This window comes from Amblyraja radiata, chromosome 16 (assembly GCF_010909765.2).
Source record: "Amblyraja radiata isolate CabotCenter1 chromosome 16, sAmbRad1.1.pri, whole genome shotgun sequence".
Taxonomy (NCBI): domain Eukaryota; kingdom Metazoa; phylum Chordata; class Chondrichthyes; order Rajiformes; family Rajidae; genus Amblyraja; species Amblyraja radiata.
In genome coordinates, this window is record NC_045971.1 from 29,056,700 (window position 1) to 29,081,146 (window position 24,447).

The 24,447-nt window shown below is 43.0% G+C and overlaps 1 protein-coding gene across 3 annotated transcripts in view; it reads left to right on the forward strand.

Moving 5' to 3' along the window:
- Positions 1-24,447, forward strand: part of znf652 (zinc finger protein 652) — a 78,610-nt gene that overhangs the window by 31,267 nt on the left and 22,896 nt on the right. For all 3 annotated transcript variants that reach the window (XM_033035377.1, XM_033035376.1, XM_033035375.1), the window contains one exon: positions 3,502-4,743. In XM_033035377.1, coding sequence (XP_032891268.1) covers positions 3,571-4,743 — 1,173 coding nt within the window. In that variant the 5' untranslated portion in view covers positions 3,502-3,570. The remainder of the gene's footprint in view (positions 1-3,501; positions 4,744-24,447) is intronic.

A 24,447-nucleotide genomic window follows, 5' to 3' on the forward strand; every position in this document is an offset into this window, starting at 1 on the left:
GACTCCACAGATGTGACTGTGGTGTTGTTGATGGTGAGTGGGGTGAGGGAAGGGGGAGCTCTCCTAAAGTCTACAATCAATTCCACTGTCTTAAGAGCATTGAGCTCTAGGTTGTTGCGACAGCACCAGGACGCCAGCTGTGACACTTCCTGCCTGTAGGCAGATTCCTCCCCATCTTGGATCAGTCCAATCAGGGTTGTGTCGTCCGCAAACTTGATAAGCTTGACAGAGGTGTCTGTGGAGGTGCAGTCATTGGTGTAGAGAGAGTAGAGGAGAGGAGAGGAGAGAGTACGCAGCCTTGCGTGCTCCTATGCTGAGCGTTTGTGGGTCCGAGATGTGCTTTCCCAGCGTCACATGCTGCTCCTGTCTGTCAGGATGCTGGTGATCCACCGACAGAGGGGTTCAGGCACAGTCAACTCGGAAAGTTTGTAGTAGTAGTGCCAGAGTGTAGTAGCTCTGGCACAATGGTGTTGAATGCAGAGCTAAAATCAACAAACAAATAGTATATTGCAAGATCAGAAGATATTTTTTTACACAAAACTGGCAAATTAGACTTTTTTAATATAATCTTTGAGTTGTGCAATGCCTTTCCTAAATTGATATTGATCTGCTGTTTGCTGTCAGAATTGAATCATGACGAATAGTATACAGGAAGGAAAGCAGTGACTCTAATCAAGGCCCACAACTTGCTTCCTGGAGTAGTGCTGGTTGAAATACCCTGAATTCACAGTTAACCTATAAAAAAAAAGCTGGATATCTTTTTGGTTTAGGAAGTGAACTGTGCTCTGATTCGCATCAGATAGCTTGTGTTGAACTTGTATTTTCCCCTGCAAACTTGTAGTGGGTAGAGTCTATCTGCCTCTGATTTCCAAAGTCGTAGTATTAAAGGTTTCCAGCATGGAATTATTGATCCTATCCATGCCATACCGAACTAGTCCCACTTGACTATCCCTCCTAACCTCTACAATCCACGAACCTGTCCAAGTGTTTTTTAAATCTCGTAATTGTACCCGCCTCTACTACTTCCTCTGGCAGCTCATAGTATGTACAAGCCACACTGTCGAAAAAGTTGTCCCTCAAGTCCCTTTTAAATCTTTCCCTTTAACCTTAAACCTATGCGGTCTAGTTTTAGGCTCCCCTACTCTGGGGGAATAGCCTGTGGCTATTCACCTTATCTATAGCTCTTCATGATTTTGCCTCCTATGCAGCAGGAAAAAAAAGCCTTGCCTCTCCTTAACTCAAACCCTACAGACCCAGAAACATCCTTGTTAATACCTTTTGTACCTTTGCCAGTTTAAAGATATCCTTCCTAAAGCAGGGTGACACGAACTGTACACATTACTCCAACTGTGGCCTGACTGACAACATCTTGTACAACTAACATGACGTCTCAATTCCTGTACTTTGACCACCTATGTTGCTGCCTTCATGGCAGATTTACACGCGCCTCTAGGCCTCTCTGTGCTACACCATTTCCCAGGGCCCTATCATGAACTGTATAAACCTTGTCCTAATTTGTCCTACCAAAATGCAACACGTCGCATTTATCTGAAGTAAATTCCATCTGCCATTCATTGGCCCAGTTGTTTAAGATCCCATTGTAATCATAGATAACCTCCTTCACTATCCAGTCTATAGACCAATTTTAGTGTCATCCACAAATTTACTAACCATACCACCGACATTCACATGCAGTTCGCCAATATAAATAACAATCAACAATGGACCCTGCACCGATCTCTATGGCACACCACTTGCCTCGAATCTGAAAAGCAACCCTGTAGGGAATTGTGGACGCAGCGCAGACCATCACACAAGCCAACCGCCCTTCCATTGACTCCATTTATACCTCACGGTCCGTCGGCAAAGCCAGCTGCATAATCAAAGATGGGTCGCACCCTGGCCACTTCCCCTTCTCCTCTCTCCCATCGGGTAAAAGGTATAGAAGTGTAAAAACTCACAACAAACCTCCAGATTCAGGGACAGTTTTTTCTGTTATCAAACAAGTAAACCATCCTACCATAACTAGAGAGCAGAACTGTCTTATCTTCCATGGAACAGTCAATTTTACCTTTCTGGTATCTGCAGTCAAGGCAGTGCCACAGACGGTTTTGCACAGCAAAGATTTTTGCTTTTTCAACCAAATGATACGATTGCAGAATATTTGAACACTTGGTTATCTTTGGTTATTATTGAAAACCCAATAAAGAAAATGTTCATCAAACTGTTGAGATACGTCAGAAAAATCTCAAAAACATTGAGGAATGTCTTCTAGAGATGAAAAAGGCATGGGTTCATGAATTGAAATGAAATGTTTTGGCCAAGGCAGCTAAAAATAGAGCCACCAGTAATGGGCACTGGAAAGAGAGCAAGAGACCATTATTATAGGACTTAGATTGGATTGGGTTTAATTTAGCGATACAATTTGGGAATAGGCCCTACGGCCCACCGAATCCGCACCGATCAGCTACCACCCATACACTAGTTCTATCCTACACAATTGGGACGATTTTTACAGAAACCAATTAACATCAAACCTGCAACGTCTTCGGAATGTGGAAGGAAACTGGAGTACACAATAAACCCAGGGAGAATGTACAAACTCAATACAGACAGCACCCGTAATCAGGATTGAGCCCAGGTCTCTGAATTTTTGGCTACATGGAGGATGTAGAAACAACATCCCAAGATAGATACACCCACATCATGATGTATGTTCCAAAATACACTTCCAAAATGTATGTTTTTTTTGTAGCTAAATGTATTTGTTATATTGTGCAAAAAGTAGCATCAGGAACTGTTCCAACATTCACTGGGTGATTTTTGTCTGGTTATTACTGTAAATGGAATCTGCTAAAATTATTCCTCTTCTCCCACATCCCACATGTATCTTCCTGCAGTCATCTGAGAGCTCTTGCTGCTTTTTGATAAAATGGATAATGGTTCATCAGTAGAATACCAGTGGCCTCTGTCACATCATAGACGATCAGACATACATTTGAGTGTCGTTAATACTTTTAAGTTATCTAGGTGTCAGTGATGCATGATGAACATATTTACTCTTTATCAGTCTTTAAAAAAAATGCTATTGTTTGTAATTTACTTTTCACTGTACCTCGGTACACGTGACAATAAACTAAATTGAAACTGGTTGCTGGTGAATTGCTATTTATTTAATTTATTAATCTGCAATGGTTAACTTTATTACTCTAAACTGAAAATGTTTAGTATGATAGAATTGTGCCCGTAGATGTTGTATTGTTTTAAACTGTATTTGATAGCATTGAATTGGAGAAAAAGTATCAAAAGAAGCTGATTTACTGCATGATTTGTGTATGATGATTAAGATATGGAGCCATAGCTATTTGACAAGGGATGCTGTACTTTCAATAGTTATTTGGTTGTAAATGCTATTTTATGCTTTCTCCTAATTAACAAAATTCCAAATGTAATAAGCTTATGACTTTCAGGTAACAAGAATTTTGTTTCTTCTTATTGCAGCTAAAGATTGAAAATATTCCAACTTCCCTTTGGGTACCCTCTGCAGGAGAATTTCTGTTTCCGTTGTACATGTTTGATGGACAAACAGAACAGCGCATGTTTGAGCCTCACCTCTGTGATGACAACACTGTTGTGATAAAACGGAAGCAGTCATTTATTTCTAACAAAATTGCACTGACTGCTTTCAGCTGGTTCTTTCTATTACTCTTCACACAGACCAAGTGGTTGCAGCAATTTGAACTTATTACTGCAATCTTAACGTCGGAAACTTTCAGTCAGATCCTATGCTTTATTTATACATCTAGAGTTAATGTGAATGTATATGATGTACAGGAGGTGGTAAATATAGTTAGGGTGCTTCTGATGAGTAACGTTGTCAACTCTTGCAAGAATCTGGTTGACAACTGCGCTTCTTATGTTGTCGGAATGGCCCAGGAGGGACAACAGTGCTCCCAGATCCCTCCTCAATTTTATGGTGATACTGACAGAGAACTTGATTTATCAACCAAGATTTGTCCTAGAGAAGGGAATAAATCTTATCTGGTGAAAGTTGAGGATACAATGGCAAAACGGCACTTGAAAGCTAGAGATCGAACATGTTATGAAGAGAATAAAGGAGTTGAAGTTGTTCATGGAATGAAAGGAGACGCAGAAGATTCTGACTCCGATGACCAAGGATCCTATAACCGAGAGCAAATTATTGTTGAAGTGAACCTTAATAATCAGACTTTACATGTGTCTAAAGGGACTGAAGGTGTTACTTCACAGTCTGAAAAATCAGCTATGGTTGACTCGAGTGATGGAGAAAATGATGAAGGGGATGAGGATGATGATGAGGAGGTGGATGACGAGGACGAGGATGATGATATTGACATAGAAGATGATGGACAAGATGACGAGGAAATAGAAGATATCAAACACAGAAAACGTAAGGAAATGACCAGATTGAAAACAACGGAGGCAACTCTTTCAAGGGAATGTGCAAAGATTCAGCTGCCCGAACAGAGAAAGAGAAAAAATAAAATGTCTAAATCTTCAACCCGGAAAGAAAAACAGATAGAAGAAAAACAGAACCTCACTTGTGAAAAATGTCCCAGAGTTTTCAACAATCGTTGGTATCTTGAGAAACACATGACGGTCACTCACAGTCGCATGCAGATATGTGATAAGTGTGGAAAAAAATTTGTGTTGGAAAGCGAACTTGTTCTTCATCAACAAACTGAATGTGAAAAGAATATTCAGGTAGGCCACAGTTTTTTGTTGTATTAAGAAATAATAACGTTTGTACATTCAAAGTAACGGCATCAGGCAGAAATTTTTAAGAGATTATTTATTTCGAATTTTCTGGATCTGATGCCGTTCAAAGAAAGATATGCATCATGTTTTCACGCTTGCAGGTTTTCCTGTGGACAGCATTCGCATTGGTAGAAAAGATAAATAGCCTGCTGATAATACAACAATGATGTCGTTTTAGTTGATTTAGGTGTTCAGGAGTAATGGGTTATTGATTTTTTTTTCCATTATCACATGCACATGGGATTGAAGCCAGTTGTTACCAATTACACTCCCTCCACAGCTGAGATGAAGTGAATGTCTCCGAGGAATGGAGAATGCAGTTGATTTGTTCTACTGTTAAAGTGTGTGCTGTAGTGGATTTAGCATGCCCGGCTTTTTTGATGATAAAGGGTATCAAAATATTATTCATTCCTGATCCTGAAACATTTTTTATATATACCGTTCTGTATAAAATGAAGGCGACATGCAAAGGATAAAAAAATTGGCTTGATGATGGGAGGTGGAGAGTAGCAGTGGAGGTCTACAGAAGGGTCTCGACCCGAAACGTCACCCATTCTTCTCTCCAGACATACTGCCTGTCCCTCTGAGTTAATCCAGCTTTTTGTGTCTATCTTTAGTAGCAGTGGAGGGTTGTTTTTCCAAACTGCATGTTTGTAACCAGTGATGCACCATAGGGATTGGTGCTAGGACAGTATGTAGTTTGGTGTGTATATATATATGATGTAAGATTGGTACAGTTATGGATAGATACCTGAGAATACTAAGGGACATTGATGAGTGGGAAAGTTGGGCAGAGCAGTGGCAAATGGAATTTAACACAGATATGTGAGTTAATGCACTTTCATACTTCTAAAACTGGCCAGATGAGCAGTAAATAGCAAGAACCTTAATGTTGATGTATATAGGGACCTTGGGGTGCAAGTTCATAGCTCCTGGAAAGTGGTGACATGTATGGATAGGGCGGTGAAGATAGCATTTAGCTTGAAGATATACACAAAATGCTGGAGTACCTTAGTGGGGTAGACAGCATCTCTGGAGAGAAGGAATGGGTGACGTTTCAGATCGAGACCCTCATTTAGCTTTCTTGCTTTCATAGGCAAGATTATTAAATGTAAGAGTTAGGACCAAATGGAACAAGTTGTCCTACAACTTTAGGCTGTGCACGTCATACGCAAGAAGAAGTTGCACATCTACGAGACATTGGTTTAGTTTAAAGATACAGATATTAGATTAGAGACCCACCGACTCCGCACCGACCAGCGATCCACGCACACTCACACTATCCTACACACTAGGGCCATTTTATATTTATACCCCAAGCCAATTAACCTACTAACCTGTATGTCTTTGGGCTACATTTGGAATATTGTGTGCAATTTTGTCACCACAAGAGGAAGGGATGTGATTACATGAGAAAGATTCACCAGGATATTGCTTAGAATAGAGGGCTTTAGATACAAGGAGAGATTGGATAGGTTGGCATTATTTCTCATAGGAGGCTGAGGGGTGACCTTGGATTTTTACAAAATTATAAGAATAGATCGAGAATAGTTGCAGACTTTTTCCAAGGGTAGGGAGAGTCTAAAACTTAGAGCTCGTAGGTTGAAGGTGAGAGGGCAAACATTAAAAACTAAGGGATACAGTTTTCACACAAGGTATATGAAAGAAGTTGCCAGAGGAAGAGGCAGAAGCAGGTACAATCGCAATGTTTAAAAAGTATTTTGATTGTTACACAGAAAAATGGACTGTTATGGGCCAAATGCAGCAATATGGGATTAGCATGGATATGCATCTTGGTTGGCAAGGACAAATGGGGCCAAATGACCTATTTCCATGCTGTATGACTAAACAATAATCAAGAGCAAGAATGGCCACCATTTGGGCATCCGAATTAAATTAATGAGGGAAATGTAGTTAATATTAGGTACTGAATTTCTAAATGTATTTTGATAGGGTGCAAATAAGGGTTTGTTGAGTTTGAAGACTGGATTAAAAGAGTGAGCAGGATGGATAGAGAAGTGGTAAGGTAAAAGCCCTGTCTCACGGTAGGAACTGACCCATGAGGCACCCCTAGTGAAAGACTCGTGGTTGTGTACGAGATCCCAAGTGTATGATCAAGAGTTTAACCGAGTTCCCACAGGTATGACAAGTTTGCCGTTTTCTGCGATGTTCCAAGTTCGTCTCCCGAGTTACTAAGTTCCTCTCCCGAGTTACTCTTGAGTAACTACCAGGGTAGTGGGAGATGGTGGCGGAAATATTGAATGGAACACAAGCCTTGCTGTACTGTAGACTCTGCAGAAACCTGGTGAGTATGAGAGGTTTAGAGGGATAGAGGCCAAATGTGAGACAAGGTCATCCCTCAGCCTCCTGCACTGCAAAGAAAAAAAAACTCAAACCTATCCACCTTCTTCTTGCAACCCAAGCCGTCTAGGAAGGACCTAGCTTGGCATGACATACAAGTTGGACCGAGGAGGCGGCAAATTCGTTGCGAAATTCGATTTAATAACAACCGCAAGATTTTAAACGGGAAGCTTGCGCATTTGGCACTTTCATGAATGTTAAGCGTTCCCGAGAGCTTGTGATGGATAAAGTCGCATGTTAAAAACTGCAAGTTGTTAGAGAGTCGCCCGAAGCAAGAGGTGGGCAGCACTGGAGCAGTGATACCCGAAGCGTTTATTTCTACTTTAGTGCCAGCATAGTTCACAACATGCGAGGATTATGTGTGTCATGTATTCGTGTAAATGAAGCGTGTTGGTGGGCGGGCAGTGTGTAAGATGGATAACAATACCATGAGACAAACTGGAGTCATACATAAACAATAAAGAAATGGACTCGAGAATAGAAAACTCACCACTAACGAAAGCTTCGGCGGTTGCCATGCGCATGAGCGTATCGAATGGAGCCCTCCACTGTACCGGCTTCCTGAAGCCTGAGCAAGAAGCGGCCGTCCCTCGACTGGGTCGAGTCCCCTCACCGGGCTCTCCTGTAGTGTTGAAGCGTGTGGGAAGGAACTGCAGATGCTGGTTTAAACCCACGAGGAGAGAGAAAAAGCCGGAGTAACTCAGCGGGACAGACAGCATCTCTGGAGAAAAGGACAAGAAGGGTCTCGAGCCAAAACATCACCTATTCCTTCTCTCCAGAGCTGCTGCCTGGCCCAGCCCGCTGAGTTCCCTGTGGGTAAGTTGAAACTTTGTTTTTGTTTATTAATCTGCAGAGTACCAAGTCGCAGATAGACAACATAAGATGGAGTAACTCAGCGGGCCGGGCCAGGCAGCAGCTCTGGAGAGAAGGAATAGGTGATGTTTTGGGTACCTGCCGTTAGCACCACGAGTCTCTAAGTTGCGTCCACGAGTTCCGACGTTACAGCTACGTTAATCGTACGTTATTACCACGAGTTTTAACTCGGGGTACTTCGTGTGTCAGCTCTCACCATGAGATGGGTTTAACAGGAAAAGAATAGCTGTGAGAAAATGTTTTTCAGATTGGGGAATGCAAGAAATTTCCCCGTTGGCCAGCATCTGGACCACTGGCTTTAAGTATTTATTGATGACTTGAACTAGAAATTGTACCCTGCAGTCCTGCGTACCCTTGCGGATGGCATATAGGTTTAGTAAACCGTGAGGAGGTTAGTAACATGTCAAGGAGGTTTAAGCACTCTGGAATGGTGGATTTTTGGCAAATGAAATTTAAAATAAAAAAAATGATTTTCATGATAAATGAGGTGATGTGAACATTAGGGGTCCAAAAACAGTGACTCAGAGGTAAGAAATACATTATTTGTTGTAAGTGACAGGGCAGGTGGAAAAAAGGTTGGAGCATGAAGGTTTAAAGAGCATGTTTGACTGGATAGCACGGAAACAAAGGCTTTTCACCATACCTCAGTGTACGTGACGGTAATAAACTAAATTTTAGAAAAAACTCATAACATTCATAAAACAATCAGAGCTCAAAATTAACGGTTGCCCGGGTGCCAATGGCGACCTAAGGTCCCGTCGGGCAACCTAAAAGCCGTGCCATTTTGCCCGGCTTGGTAAGCACCCGGGACACCTATCGTTCAACTCTGAGCGGGGCCCCCCTCTCTATCTCTTTCTCTGCCACTCTCCGCCCGTCATCCGTATCCATGTCCGGGCTGCCGGTTCTCCACTCTCCGCCCGCTCCTCATCCGCCGGCACGTCCGGCTGCCTTGCACATGCGCACTGACATGGCCTGCACATCCTCCCCCTGCACAGAAGCACAACCATGGCCAGCACATCATCGGCCGTGGTTGTGCGCATGTGCCACCATGCACATGCGCACTGCCACGGCAACTGGATGGCACCAGGCACTTTCTCCCTCCCTTTGCATTGTGGGAGATCTGGCCGCCATTGCTGTCCAGTCGCCGCCTTGCCGCGACTGCTGAAAACCAACGCAGAATCACTCCCTGGAGCTGGAGTAACTCCCTGGAGTAACTAGCTTCTTGGTTTCCTGGTTCTCCAAAAATATTCCAAATAGAATTTAAACTGGAGTGGACCCGCCACCACCAAACTACAAACTCTGAAAAAGAACTCCTGTATTCTGCTGTGCTGCAACAAGCAAGAATTTCATTGTCTTATCTGGGACACATGACAATAAAACACTTGACTTTTGACTTGGACTTAAGCAAAAGCTTAAGGGTTCTTGGGGGGTGGGGGGGGTGGGAAAGAGCTACCTTAAATTTATTTGCATCTGGTTGGGTAACTAAGGTAGGGTGAAGACTATTCCATGCTTTAATTGTGCCGGGGAACTCCATGGAGCAACCAGCATCTCTGGATAGAAGAAATTGGGTGACGTTTCTGGTAGAGACCTTTCTTTAGATTTCCTCTGGTTTTAGTGTTTTTAGTTTAATTTAAAGATACAGCGTGGAAACAGGCCCTTCGGCCCACCGAGTCCACGCCGACCACCGATCACCCGTACCAGGGCTCTCACAACTTTTTTTCCCCTGTTGCAAGCCGGGCAACCTTGGCAGCTCTTTAGGTTGCCAAATGACAGTTTAGGTGGTCATTTAAGACGGTTTGCATGACGCGTGCGATAATGTGCTCGGATGAAATGCGTAGTTACCAGTCTGAATTATGCTCAATGAAGCATTCACATATTATTTCTGCTTCAAATAAAGTCACAAACTAAACATATTCACCAATCAAGACATGATATATACCACAATGACATGCAGCAAAACTATAATACAGTATCTCAACTCTTTTTACGCATTGCAATTAATGCAATTTCTATTAGTTCTTTCCACTTCCAAACAAAAATATGGTTGGATTATTCAGCGTATGATCAACCTGTGTCAATAAATCCTGGACCATGGTAATATATATGCTTAACCATGCACACTACAGATTGATGCAGGCATGTTTTCTGTGAAGGACCGAAAATTACCATGACATGGCCATAGCATGGGTCGTTATTGCTATTGGTACAGAAACACTCTCGCTTCCCACATAATTTATCCATAACAAAATATACAGGTTGCAAGGAAATTTCTAAAGGCATTTTATGATAATAGCTGTTAAACCGACTATACCCATCTGACAGGTTAAACATTAGACTAACTGACAAGAGATGGCCAAAGGACATAACTGCAGCAAATGTTCTTTTGGTAATATTGGTACGGTGTCAAAACGCCACATTACCGGACATTCAGATTAGATGTAAGTGTTGTGAACAGCAATGAAGATACCCAGTTTGTACGCACCAGATTAAAAATGTTTTATTGATAAACGCTGTTTCCATCATTCCTACTTCAGAATTAACGTTAAAATTTCAACTGAAATATCTCCTGACCAAATTTGTGATATATATGACCAACTGTAGAAGTAAAACCTGGACAAATCCAACGTATAGTTGTGAAAGTTGCTCATTAAATAACTACAGTACTGATACTCCATGTTATGAGCATTGATTTGCCGTTAAAATGAATACTGTAATAACGTGTCAATGGTAGCAGTGACAATCGAACACTGTGGTTTTAATGTTTCACGTGTTTACACTTTAATTAATCCATCTTTATGGACTAAAACAAATAACATTGGGAATTAAACACATTTGATTGCATTCCGTTATCAAACATAGTCAATATTCGCTCTGAAGACTTTTCCAGCACACTAGGGTCGGGGGGTATGAATCAGTGCGGGGTAGATACATGGGGGGGGGGGGGGGGGGTTGAGAAGGCAATCGGTGCGGAATGGATGGATTGAGGCAGGTGAATTAGTACGTGTTGGTTGGAGTATGTAAATTGTGAGGTGAGAGCACGGGGGATGTCAGTGGTGTTGAATGGGGTGATCAGTACGGGATGGATGGGGGGGATCAGTACAGGATGAATGGGTGGATCAGCACAGGATGAATGGGGGGATCAGCACAGGATGAATGGGCGTAGACAGAAATGCTGGAAAAACTCAGCGGGTGAGGCAGCATCTATGGAGGGAAGGAAATAGGCAACGTTTCGGGTCGAGACCCTTCTTCGACTGTTTCCCCCCACTCTTCTTGATTGGGGGATCAATACAGGATGGATGGGGGGGGGGGGGATCAGCGCAGGATCAATGGGGGGATCAGTAGAAGATGATTGGCGGGGGGGGGGGTCAGTACAGTGTGGATCGGAGGGTCCGTGCAGGATGAATGGGAGATCACTACAGGATGAATGAGGGGATCAGTACAGGATGAATCAGTACAGGATGAATGGGGGGGATTCAGTACAGGATGAGTGAGGGGATCAGTACAGGATGAATGAGGGGATCAGTACAGGATGAATGAGGGGATCAGTACAGGATGAATGGGGGGGATCAGTACAGGATGAATGGGGAGATCAGTACAGGATGAATGGGGGGGTCAGTACAGGATGAATGGGAGGCCCAGTGCAGGATGGATGGGAAGGGGGGTCCGTACAGGATGAATTGGACCAGTGTAGGCTGGATGGGGGGGTGGCAGGAGAATCAATGTGAGGTGGATAGGGTGATCAGCGCAGGATGAATAGATGGGGCGGGGGGGGGGGTAGATGGGGAGGGGAGCACAGGGGATGTCAGTGAGGACTGAATAGAGGCGGGAATGGGGATCAGTTCGGGATGGAGAGGAGGATGGGGAGGGTGGAGGGGGGCGTATGAGATAGATAGAGAGAGAGAGAGAGAGAGGGGGGGGAAGGGGCAGAGGAGGTGGGGAGGAAGGAAAGTCAGCGCTCCTCGGACAACATCGCCCTGCTGCCTTGGCCGTCCCTGTCCACCACCATGTGCTGCCGCCAAAGGGGGAGGCGATTGGGATCTCCTTGCTACCGCCTCCCCTCCTTCGCCAGCCAACAGCAAGGTGCGGGGCCGAGCGGTGCAGCTCAAAGATCCTATAGCGATAGGATCTTTGGTGCAGCTGCTTCAGACGGCGAAACGAAGCCTCCCCCTCCGGCCTCGGTGTGCAAGAGAGTTTGTTTCGAAGTGGTTATCGCCGTTAGCGGATTTGCAAGCAGCGGCCGCTATCAGGGCGGGCGGGGTGCGGGAGGAGCAGGAGATGGAGCCACTGTGGCGGCCGCTGCTGCCGCTGTGCGGGGCCCGTCATTCGCTTCGATCCTTCATCACCACGCACCTAGTATCTTTGCCCCGCAATACAGCCGTCGCCGACACGAAACGTCACGTTCCTTTTCCCCATAGATGCTGCCTGACCCGCTGAGTTACTCTAGTTTTTTGTGTCTAACTTCGGTATAAATCAGTATCTGCAGTGCCAAGCCGGGAAAAATGACTTGGCGTTTAGGTTGCCCGGTGGCACTTTGGGTGGTCATTGGCACCCGGGCAACCGTTAATTTCGAGCCCTGCGTACACTAGGTCTATCCCACACATTAGCGACACAAGAGTCAAGAATGTTTTATTCTCTAACGTTCCAGTTAGAACAATGAAATCCTTACTTGCAGCCGCACAACAGAATATGTAAACATAGTACTCTGTAAACAATGTTATAAACGAGAAAACAAAACAGTGTATATTTATATGAATATATAACTATATAAACATATATGTGTGTGTGTGCGTGTGTATAATATACACACACACACACACACACAATTTCCCTCCTGGGATTAATAAAGTTCTATCGTATAGTATCGTGTGTATCGGAAGGAAGGAACTGTAGATGCTGGTTTAAACTGAAGATAGACTCAAACTGCTGGAGTAACTCAACAGGTCAGACAAAATATCTGGACTAAAGGAAAATATTATGTTTTGGGTTGGGTCTGAAAAAGGTTCCTGCACACCTTTGGAATGTGGAAGGAAACGAGCACCTGGAAAAAACCCATGGAATCAAAGGGAAAAGGAGCAAACTCCATACAGACAACATCCATATTCAGGATCAATTCTGGGTGTCTGGCACTTTTATGCAGCAACTTTATGGCCAATGTACTGCCCCATAGTCTTGAACTGAATTAAAACATACAGTAGCTGTAAAGGAGGACATAGTGTCACTTAGAGATTTAAGACTGAAAATGGATAGTTTCTTTTTTTTTAGTAACCAAAGTTATCAACGTATCATTTTGTGTGTGTTGGAAAACAAAATATAGTGGCACAGCTGGTGGACTTGCTGCCTCACACGCCAGAGATCTGTGTTCGATCCTGTCCTCGGGCACTGTCTGTGTTGAATTTGCACATTCTCCCTGCAAGCTTGTGGGTTTCCTCCCACATCCCAAAGACGCATTGGCTTTGTAGGTTAACTTGTCTCTGTAAAATTGCCCCTAATGTGTAGAGAGTGGGTGAGGAAAGTGGGATAACAGAACTTGTGTGAATGGGTAGACAAAAATGCTGGAGAAACTCAGCATGTGGGGCAGCATCTATGGAGCGAAGGAAATAGGCGACGTTTCGGGTTAAGACCCTTCTTCAGACTGATGTGAGGGTGGGGGGGAAAGAAAGCAAGAGGCGGAGACAGTAGGCTGTGGGAGAGCTGGGAATGGGAGGGGACGGAGAGAGAAGGCAAGGACTACCTGAAATTGGAGAAGCCAATGTTCATATCGCTGGGGTGTAAACTACCCCAGCGAAATATGAGATGCTGTCCCTCCAATTTGCGGTGGGCCTCACTCTGGCCATGGAGGAGGCCCAGGACAGAAAGGTCTGATTCGGAATGGGAGGGGGAGTTGAAGTGCTGAGCCACCAGGAGATCAGGTTGGTTATTGCAAACTGAGTGGAGGTGTTGTGCGAAGCGATCGCCAAGCCTGCGCTTGGTCTCACCGAGGTTGATCATACGCTGAATAATCCAACCACATTTTTGTTTGGAAGTGGAAAAAAATAATACAAATTGCATTCATTGCGACATGTAAAAAGAGTTGAGATACTGTATTATAATTTTGCTGCATGTCATTGTGGTATATATCATGTCTTGATTGGTGAATATGTTTAGTTTGTGACTTTATTTGTAGCAGAAATAATATGTGAATGCTTCATAGAGCATAATTCCGACTGGTAACTACGCACTTCGTCCGAGCACATTATCGCATGCGTCATGCAAACCGTCTTAAATGACCACCTAAACTGTCATTTGGCAACCTAAAAAGCTGCCTAGGTTGCCCGACTGGAAACAGAGAAAAAAAGTCAAGTAAGATCCCTGACAACGATTCCACCAAAATTGAGGAATCGTGGCCAGTTCTGGTGCCACTCTTGTAAAGGCTTGGGTGAGAGAGTGGACAGATTTACCAAAATAATTCCAGTTGGGCTCTGGATATGTAGCTAGACAAGAGAAGCCTTGGGGAAATGGAAGTTTGCAAGAGGATCTGATAGCAATATTTTAAATCATGATGAGCATTGATAAAGTAAATGGAGAGAAGCAGTTTCTATTGGTAGAAGAGCAAGAAATTAGGCATTAGCCATTAGAAATTGGTCTCTTGCCCAGAGTAGAGAAATCAAGAAACAGAGGATAGAGGTTTAAGGTGAGGGGGGGAAATTTAATAAGAACCTGAGGGTTCACGCAAAAGGTGGTAGGTGCATGGAACGAATTGCCAGAGCAGGTAGTTGAGGCAAGTACAATCGCAACCTTTAAGAAACATTTAGACAGGTCTTCTTATCGAGTCCACACACAAGATTAGAAGTTGTTCAGCCAGAGCTGAACACATTCTCGGCATCTGCATACAATGGTGTCTGTGTTGTCGCTTCTTGTGCTTCTCGTGCGTGGTGGTGGAAAGATTGGTGGAAACAGGGCCGCGACGTGAACGCTCTTTCCGTGACCCCATATAAACAGGTAGATGGATAGGACATGCTTCGAGGGATATGGGCCAAAGGCAGGCAAGTGGGACTAGTGTAGATGGGACATGTTGGCCAGTGTAGGCAAGTTGGGCCGAAGGGCCTGTCTCCACACTAAGAATATGACTCTATGAATAAAGTTGAGTGGCAAATGTAATTGGAAAATGAATATTTTTATTCCCCAGTGAGTGGTTTGACTCAGTTGCGTCCTGTGCTGTAAGAAGTTATGATTCTGATTGCGAGTGCAGGAAAGATTAGTATGGAGCCTCAGTTTGTGGCAATCATTAATTTAAAAGGAAATATTATATTCGATGTATTGAAGTTTGTTGTAGATGTAAACTAAACACCACTTGGATTTGTAAGCTGCAGGTGATTGGACTAGAATGTTCTAGATGGAGTGTAATGATAGTGGGTTGTCATGTGTAATTTTCTCTTTGAAAAATAGCAACGCATATTTTAAAGTTGAGTATCTAGTAAATATAGATATTTGGATCAATTAATGTGCTCCTGTACTTGCGTCTCAGTTAATAAAGAATGGAAGATGCTGGACATACTCATTCGGGCAGGCAGCATAATCTATGCATAGAGAAACAGTATGATGGAAGGTTATCAATGTGAAATATAAGCCTTCATAGATACTGCTTGACCTGCTGAGTGTTTTCACCCCGTTCTGTTTAGTATTCAAATTTTCAGTATTTACAGAAAAATGGTAGGTTAGCTCTTATTGTAAGATCGTTGATCAAATAATTATTTACTATCTTGCCAAGATCAGATAATTTAGCATCTTGCTAAGATCATAAATGTTGTTATTCTTTGCTAGAGGATATGGAGATTAAATGAACGTTAACCAGCTAGATTCCTGGAACTAGGCTCTTGAGAGGCTTTCACAGGGGTCGATCTGAGGACCTCTTAGTGGAATGTCCAGAAGTGGGCTGCAGGAGAGGGGTTAATCATCTAGGGTGAGGGTGAGAAGTAATAGTTTACTTAATGGTTGTGATTTTTTCGATGTTGTCTTTCTCTATTACTGTATGTTGAATTATTGTTAATTAGTTGAATGCATTCAATTGTGCAAATAGGTTTCTAGGGATACATAAACAATGTAAAATTGGAGCAAGATTTGGGTTGATGTAAAAGATCAGGTGTGATAGTTTTGAATTACAGACCAATTCCAAGCAACTACATGGCCTCCGTCTTTTTCTTTGTATGATCCCATGTATTTTGTGCTTCATGTTTGTTTAGAAAGTCATGTAAAAGATGCAATAGGGAGATTAGTTTAGAGTTTTGCGATACAGTGCGGAAACAAGCCCTTCGGCCCACCGTGTCCGCGCCGACCAACGATCCCCGCACATTAACACTACACTACCCACACCAGGGACACATTTTTACATTTATACCAAGCCAATTAACCTACAAACCTGTACGTCTTTGGAGTGTGGGAGGAAACCGGAGATCCCGGAGAAAACCCACGGGGAGAATGTGCAAACTCCGTACAGATAAGCACCTGTAGTCAGGATGGAACTGTTGTCTCTGGCACTGTGAGGCAGTAGCTTTACGCCACCATGCTGCCCCGTCTTTATAATAAAGACATGCTGGTTTTAAGTTAAAAATTGAAATGGATTGAAACCTTTTAAGATTTATGAATGCATATGCATGCTGAATTTCTGAATAGTCGATTCTTTGTGCAATAATATTTAAATTGTACAAATTTAAATAGGTGGTCTGAAAGTTGTAAGATCATTCTGGATCTTTCTGAGAATTTATTTTTGTTTTCTTGGTAACAGATGGGGAATTATTTTAGTGGGCTGAGCAATTGTGATGTGGGAGTAAATTATGTACATTAGGTTCCTGCAGCATTATAATTATATAAAAGGTCTATAATTCTATTTTTTAAGCACAAAGGAACAATTATTTAAATTTGTGATACACAATTGTAAATGGATCTTTTTTTGACTTTTTTTCTTTTCAATAATGGCAATGTATAGATAACTTGAAGATATATCTTAGTTGCATTGTCAAGTGCGTGATTATAGTGCACTAACAAATCATCCCTTTTCTCAGGGACTAGGCATTATGGCCCACTCTTATTTCTGATCTTGCTTCCATGTGTTAAGGTATTTATTTAAATGAATGTGAGCTCTTTTGATTTAACTAACTGGGCAAATGTAACATTATAGATTACCAAACTGACATTGTGCAGGAAAGATGTACACGTTATTTTGTTGATACATAATGATGTAAAGTGCTGTTTCATTGAATATCCAAGTTGGGATGCTGCTGATCTATTCCACAACCAGTGGTATGTTTTTCACTGTTGCATTGGGGAAATAACCCAATCTCCATACTTGACTCCACTTAGTGAGCAGATTGGGAATAGGGAATTGCTAAAATCTTTGACATCGGCAAAGAGCTGGCGTTCGCACACTACACTTATGCAATTACTACTTGTGTAAATCTTCCTGCCTGGTGTGCATGTGAAAGCCCTGGAGCATCATTGTGGCCTTTTTTACAGAAAGAAAATGTCTATTGTGGGCATTGTTCTTCACAAGCCTGGACCTATCTTCACTGAGTTATTGGAAGCATGCTTTTCATTCATCATAACTGCTGGGCAATAGTTAGCAAATTGATTTGCCCTACTTGTTTGAACGTGACAACTAGAAAAAGTTCCCTATTGTTGGGTAGATTGCAGTATCCACTCATTTAGTGGTAGCTCTGTGAATTGGAAGATCTTTGATCTTTGTCATCATCTTGGGCTGAAGAGTTATGAATGAAATTGAATATTATGCAATCATAGTAAACATCCCCACTTCTAACTTTCTATTGGAAGGAATATCATTAAAGAACATCAATTAGCCTAATACATTAGCCTGTGGAACTCTGCAAAGATATATTCATGGCAGAATGGTTAACCTGCAACACCCACAACCTTTTTCCGAAGAGAGGCACAAAAAGCTGTCCCTTGTTCGGACTGAGATTGAGGGGAAAGGGAAATGAGAGATATAGACGGTGATATAGAGAGATATGGAACGAATAAACAAAAGATATGCCAACAAGTTAAAGGAAACAGGCCATTGTTAGCTTTAGACTAGGTGAAAATGATTTACAGACAATGAGACTCAACAAGATGACTTTGAAACTAGTACAACGACCCAGGAGGAGGCACAGGACAAGGGACAGTGTGATAATGACGAGGGGAATTAAAGTGTTTGGCAACCAGATAATCAGGGAGGCCCTTTAATTCTCATTCCCACACTGACTTTTTTGTCCTGGGCTACCTCCATTGTCAGTGATGCCAAATGCAAATTGGAGGAATAGCAATGCGTATTTCATTTGGGCAGTTTATAACCCAGCGCTATGAATATTGATTTCTCTAACTTCAAGTAACCCTTTCATCCCCTCGCTCCTGCCAACAATACCTTCCATCACTTAGAAGATCAAAAGTACACTGGACAGTAGTTAGCAGATTGATTTCCCTTACTTTATTGAACAGGACGTAGCTGGAAAATGTTCCCTATTCTTGGGTAGATTCTAGTGTTGTAACTAAAACAGCTTTTTATAGAGATGCAGGTAGTCCCAGAGCACGTCCTCAGCTATTTTATCAAAGGGAGTTGAGGAAAGGCTATGTGCTCTATTTCGCAGAGAAATGGCTCACCTCCAGCATTCCAGACTCTACTCTTTTGTCAGCATCGGGGAAGGGAAGAAGCAGAGGTGCCTGCCTCATGGTAAATCTGTTGTGGTTCTCAAACGTAGTGGTCCTGTCCAACTCTGCTCTCTGCACTTGGAACATCTACTTCCTGAGTGAATTTGCTCCCATCATCATAACTATGGTCTTCCAGGCAAAACTGGAGGAGCTACATTCTGTGGTCAACAAACACCAGACAGCATACCCCAATGCCTTTTCCATCATGGTGTAGAATTTCAACAAGGTCGGTTTGAAGAAGTTACTTCCTACCTAGCACCAGCACGTGTCCTGCAATACCAGAAGATCAAATGCCCTTGACAACTGCTATTCCGCCATATAAGATGTCTATTGCTCCATCCCTTGACCTTGCTTTGGAGAATCAGACCACCTGGCTGTGCTCCTTCCTGCGTATGGGTAGTAATTGAAGAGCACAGCTCCAGCAGTTATGACTGCATAAAGCTGGTCAGGGGAAGGAGAGGAACAACTCTGCCCAGACTACTGATGCCAAGCAGTCACAATGCTCAAAAATTAAATAACAGACCTGAGCGACTACATCACTGTTGTTACCGACTTCATAGAATACAAGAATACTTTATTAGCCAAGTACATTTTGCTACATACGAGGAATTTCATTTGCCAAGTCAGTCATACAAATAAAAAGCAACAGAACACACAAAATACATTTTAACATAAACATCTACCACAGTGACTGCTCCACATTCCGCACTGTGATGGAAGGCGAAAAAAAGTGAAATCTCTTCCCTTCTTTGTTCTCCCGCGGTCGGGGGCCTCGAGCCAATCTTACTCCCGTAGCCTGCGGTTGGGCCCTCCGCGTTGGGGCTATCAAGCTCCTGCAATGGTGGGGTCTCAGCTCCCCCGTGCCGGCGATGGAACCCGGGTCGGGGCTTGTCGAACCTTTTGGGTCGTTGGAGCTCCCGCCATCCACAGTCTCTACCTGAGACTGTGAGCTCTCAATGGTAAAGTTCGCAGGCCGCTGTTGGAGCGATCCCAGGCAAGGGATCGGCTCCAATGGTAAGTCCACGCCCCGCGGTGGGGCTCAAAGTCAGTCTTGAGCGAGATCTCCAGCTCTAAAATGTTAGGTGGCAGAGCGACCGGAGATATGACCCGGAAAGCAATCTCATCTCCAGCAGGGTAAGAGATTGGGGGGGGGGGAAAGTTTCCCCCGACCCCCTCCCCCTCCCCCAGATAAAACAAACCAGAGAACATTTACACAAACATTTAAAACACACTCAAAATAACAACAAAAAACAGACAGACTGTTGGCGAGGCTGCAATCGTGCGGCGTCCCTGGTGACTAAGGAAATATGTGGAGGTGTTCCCACTAAAACTATCCAAGTGTTCCACAAACCTTAAATGAATAGGGAGGTCCACAATTTACTGAGGACCAGATCTCCGGCATTTGAGTCAAGAGCTGTCGGTCCATCTAGGAAGTCCAGATATGGCCTCCATGGCCTTTATGATGCAAAGAAACACTTCCACCTAAATTGGAGGATGAGATGGACGTTGGGCTGCTGTCGCAGGGCAGGCATGCCAACACTTCCTATAAGCGGACAGTGATGCATCATGTCCTGATGAGTTCCATGCGTTTTATGGATGCTTCAGAAGGGAGAACACTGGTGTGTCTTCTTGGGGCACCTGAGGCCATGGTGATCTCACTCACCGAAACTAACATCAGAAGATCCTTCATGACGGTGAACCCTCAGAAAGCATCTGGTCCTGATGGTGTATTGAGCCACATTCTGCACCTGCACGGACTGGCAGGAGTTTTTGAGGACATTTTCACCCTCTCTTTTCCAAGGTTCCCACCTGCGTTAAATAGGCATCAATAATACCAGTGCCCAGGAACAGAAATGTGACGTGCCTCCGTGACTAACATACAGTGCCCTCCATAATGTTTGGGGCACATGGCTTCACAGGCGTTTGTAATTGCTCAGGTGAATTTAATTGCCTCCTATATAAGGTATAATAGAGCTCTCGGCACCTAGTCTTTCCGCCAGTCTTTCCATTACCTTTGGAAACTTTTATTGCTGTTTATCAACATGAGGACCAAAGTTGCGCCAATGAAAGTCAAAGAAGCCATTATGATACTGAGAAACAAGAATAAAACTGTTAGAGACATCAGCCAAACCTAAGGCTTACCAAAACCAACTGATTGGAACATCATTAAGAAGAAAGAGAGCACTGGTGAACTTACTAATCGCAAAGGGACTGGCAGGCCAAGGAAGAACTCCACAGCTGATGACAAAATAATTCTGCAAACCACTGATTAGCCACAAATATAGGATGGCCAGGTTACAGTTTGCCAAGAAATACTTAAAAGAGCAACCACAGTTCTGGAAAAAAGTCTTATGGACAGATGAGACAAAGATTAACATATCAGAGTGATTGACAAGAGCAAAGAATGTAGGAGAGAAGGAACTGCCCAAGATCCAAAGCATACCCCCTCAGCTATGAAACATGGTGGTGGGGGTGTTATGGCCTGGGTATGTATGACTGCTGAAGGTACTGGCTCACTTATCTTCATTGATTATACAACTGCTGATGGTAGTAGCGTAATTAATTCTGAAGTGTATAGACATCTGCTCAAGTTCAAACAAGTGCCTCAAAACACATTGGCCAGCTGATCATTCTACTGCAAGGCAAATCCTAAACATATGGCTAAAGCAACATGGGAGTTTTTCAAAACTAAAAAATGGTAAATTCTTGAGTGGTTAAGTCAATCACCTGATCTGAACCCAATTGAGCAAGCCTTTTATATGCTGAAGAGAAATCTGAAGGGGACTAGCCCCCAAAACAAGCATAAGCTAAAGATGTCTGCAACACAGGCCTGGCAGAGCATCACCAGAGAAGACACCCTAGCAACTGGTGATGTCCATGAATCGCAGACTTCAAGCAGTCATTGCATGCAAAGGATGTGTCTTTTTACAATACCAGAGAGATTTTGAGGAATGAGATTATTATTCAGGTTTTTACACCATTACATTGTTCTTAACAAAAATCTACCCATCATGTGAAACCTTACAAATAACAGATATAACTTGGATAACTTCAAGACCGAAAGTTAAACTTTATTCATAACGGACAAAATGTCATTGTTTTACCACCATTTTGGACACCGGAAATGTGACATTAAAAACTCTGCCACATTTAGTCATGAATAGTTAATTCATAAATAAACTTTATATAGCCCCTCATACATATGTCTAGGGAAATATCTTAAATACCAGTAACATGTCTCGTATTCTGCCTAGCAAAGATCCCGTAACAGCCGTTGTGCTTGGTGTCCATTGTCATAACGACCGTTATCAGGGTCGGCACCTCCGTAAGTTAAACCACGGAGGCTCCAAACCTCTAATGCTTTTCAAAAACCCAACGAGGTATCCCATAGTAATAGCGATTTTTGGGCGAGTTAATTTTTTTCTTATTTTCAAAAACGCAACGAACATTTACAGTATATTTTCCGACTTTTAAAAATCAATTAAAAAACATTTTTGGACATAAATTGGTCATCAAAACTAAAACTGGGCCAATTTTCAATTTGGCAACACAGCCTGTTTACCTTTCGTACGGACCAAGTCGCCAGCTTCATACCTTCGTGTTAACTTCTGGAAACTCCACAACGACTGTTACAGAGACGTTTTACTTACTAAAAAATCATCCCAAATCGAGCCTTCTGACGAATCATTGGCCATCGATATAGCTCAAATCCATAAGGTAATGTACTGTTTAGATCACATTGGTGAAAATAATGTAACGTTTGTTTTCTGGTATACCAAACCTTTGAGTGTCCACCGCAACGTACGTTTGTGTGTATGATGTGTAACGCACGTTGATGGGTGTCCACTCAGATGGATGCAGTATTCTACTACATGATCAGGTGAATGATGTGGAAACGGTGTTTGCAATTTTATTGTTGCATGTGGTATTCATCAACATAGAAAGGAATAATAAATACGTGCACTTACTGTGCCAACCAGGTCACTGGTGGACCGTCACACAAAATGTATTTGTGTATTCTGATGCCATTTTCGGACACTTGCCATCAATATGCTATCTTTTCTTATTTTTTGTTGATACTATGTTAGTCATGAACCCAGTAAAGTGCTTGTAAACTTTTTTGAAGGAATTTGAAATTTGACCCCCTTGGTCACATTATTATGTGCAGTATTGTAAAAAGACACATACGCAACAAAATACTAAACATGACTACTTTAATTTACATAACATTGCCGTAAACCAAACAATATGATGCCCTGAAATGGGGGGGGGGGGGAGACTATGTATAAGCACTGCTGTAATTTCTACATGGTGAAATCGAAATGTATAAAAATGACCTTTATTAAAATCTGACAATGTGCACTTTAACTACGTGTGATTTTTTTTCTATTACAAATCTCAAATTGTGGAATAATTGAGGCAAATAAATAAATGATGGGCCTTTGTCCCAAACATTATGGAGGGCACTGTAGGTGGTGGTGGTGCTTTTAAAGGTTCGCTATGGCGTAGAACTACTTCTCTCTTATGATCTTGACCCCACTACATTTCAGTCTGAAGAAGGGTATCAACCTGAAACGTCACCCATTCCTTCTCTCCCGAGATGCTGCCTGTCCCGCTGAGTTACTCCAGCTCTTTGTGTCTACCCATTACAGAGACACTTTAAACTCTATTTTTAAATTCACTGACAACACCATGGTTACTGGACCAATTATGGGTTGGAGTAAAGGAGGGAGATTGATAATCTGATTGAATGGTGTAAGAACAACAACTTTGCTTTCATTGTCAGAAAGACCAAGGAACTGATTGTTGACTTGGAAGAGGAAAAGCCGTGGATCCACAAACCTGCCTTCATCAACGGGACAGTGATGAAGAAAGTCAACAACTTCAAGTTCCTGTGTGTGCATATCTCTAAAGATCTGCCCTTGGCCCAAAACATTGAGGGCGGTCACGGTGGTGCAGCGGTAGAATTGCTGACTTACAGCGAATGCAGCGCCAGAGACCCGGGTTCGATCCTGACTACGGGTGCTGTCTATACGGAGGTTGTACTTTCTCCCCGTGACCTGCGTGGGTTTTCTCCGAGATCTTCGGTTTCCTCCCACATTCAAGACATACAGGTTTGTAGGTTAATTGGCTTGGTAAATGTAAAAATTGTCCCTAGTGGGTGTGGAATAGTGTTAATGTGCGGGGATCACTGGTCAGCGCGGACCTGGTGGGCTGTGGGGCCTGTTTCCGCGCTTTATCACTAAACTAAACTAAACTAATCATAAAGAAAGCCCATCAGTGCCTCTATTTCCACAGAAGATTGAGGAGATTCGGTGAATTGATGAGTGTTCTCGAACTTCTACAGGTATAGAGTAGAGAGCATATTAACTGGTTGCATCACGGCTTAGTTCGGCAATTTTAACACCCAAGAATGATTACAAAAAGTGATGGGCACTGCCCAGTTCATCGCGGGTACTGACCTCCCACCATTGAAGAGATCTATGGGAGGCATGGTCTGAAAAAGGCAGCCAGCATCACTAAAGACCCACTCCACCCTGGCATTGCTCTCATTTCACTCCACCAACAGGAAGAAGGAGCCTGAAACTCGTGACCTCCAGGTTGGACAGCTTTTTCCTAACAACCATCGGGCTCTACGAAATGTTGTCAATGAACTATAGACTATCTTGGTTGCAACGATGACTTTGGGAATGGTATCTGGGTTATTCATATATCTTTTTTAACTTTTTATGTTATTTA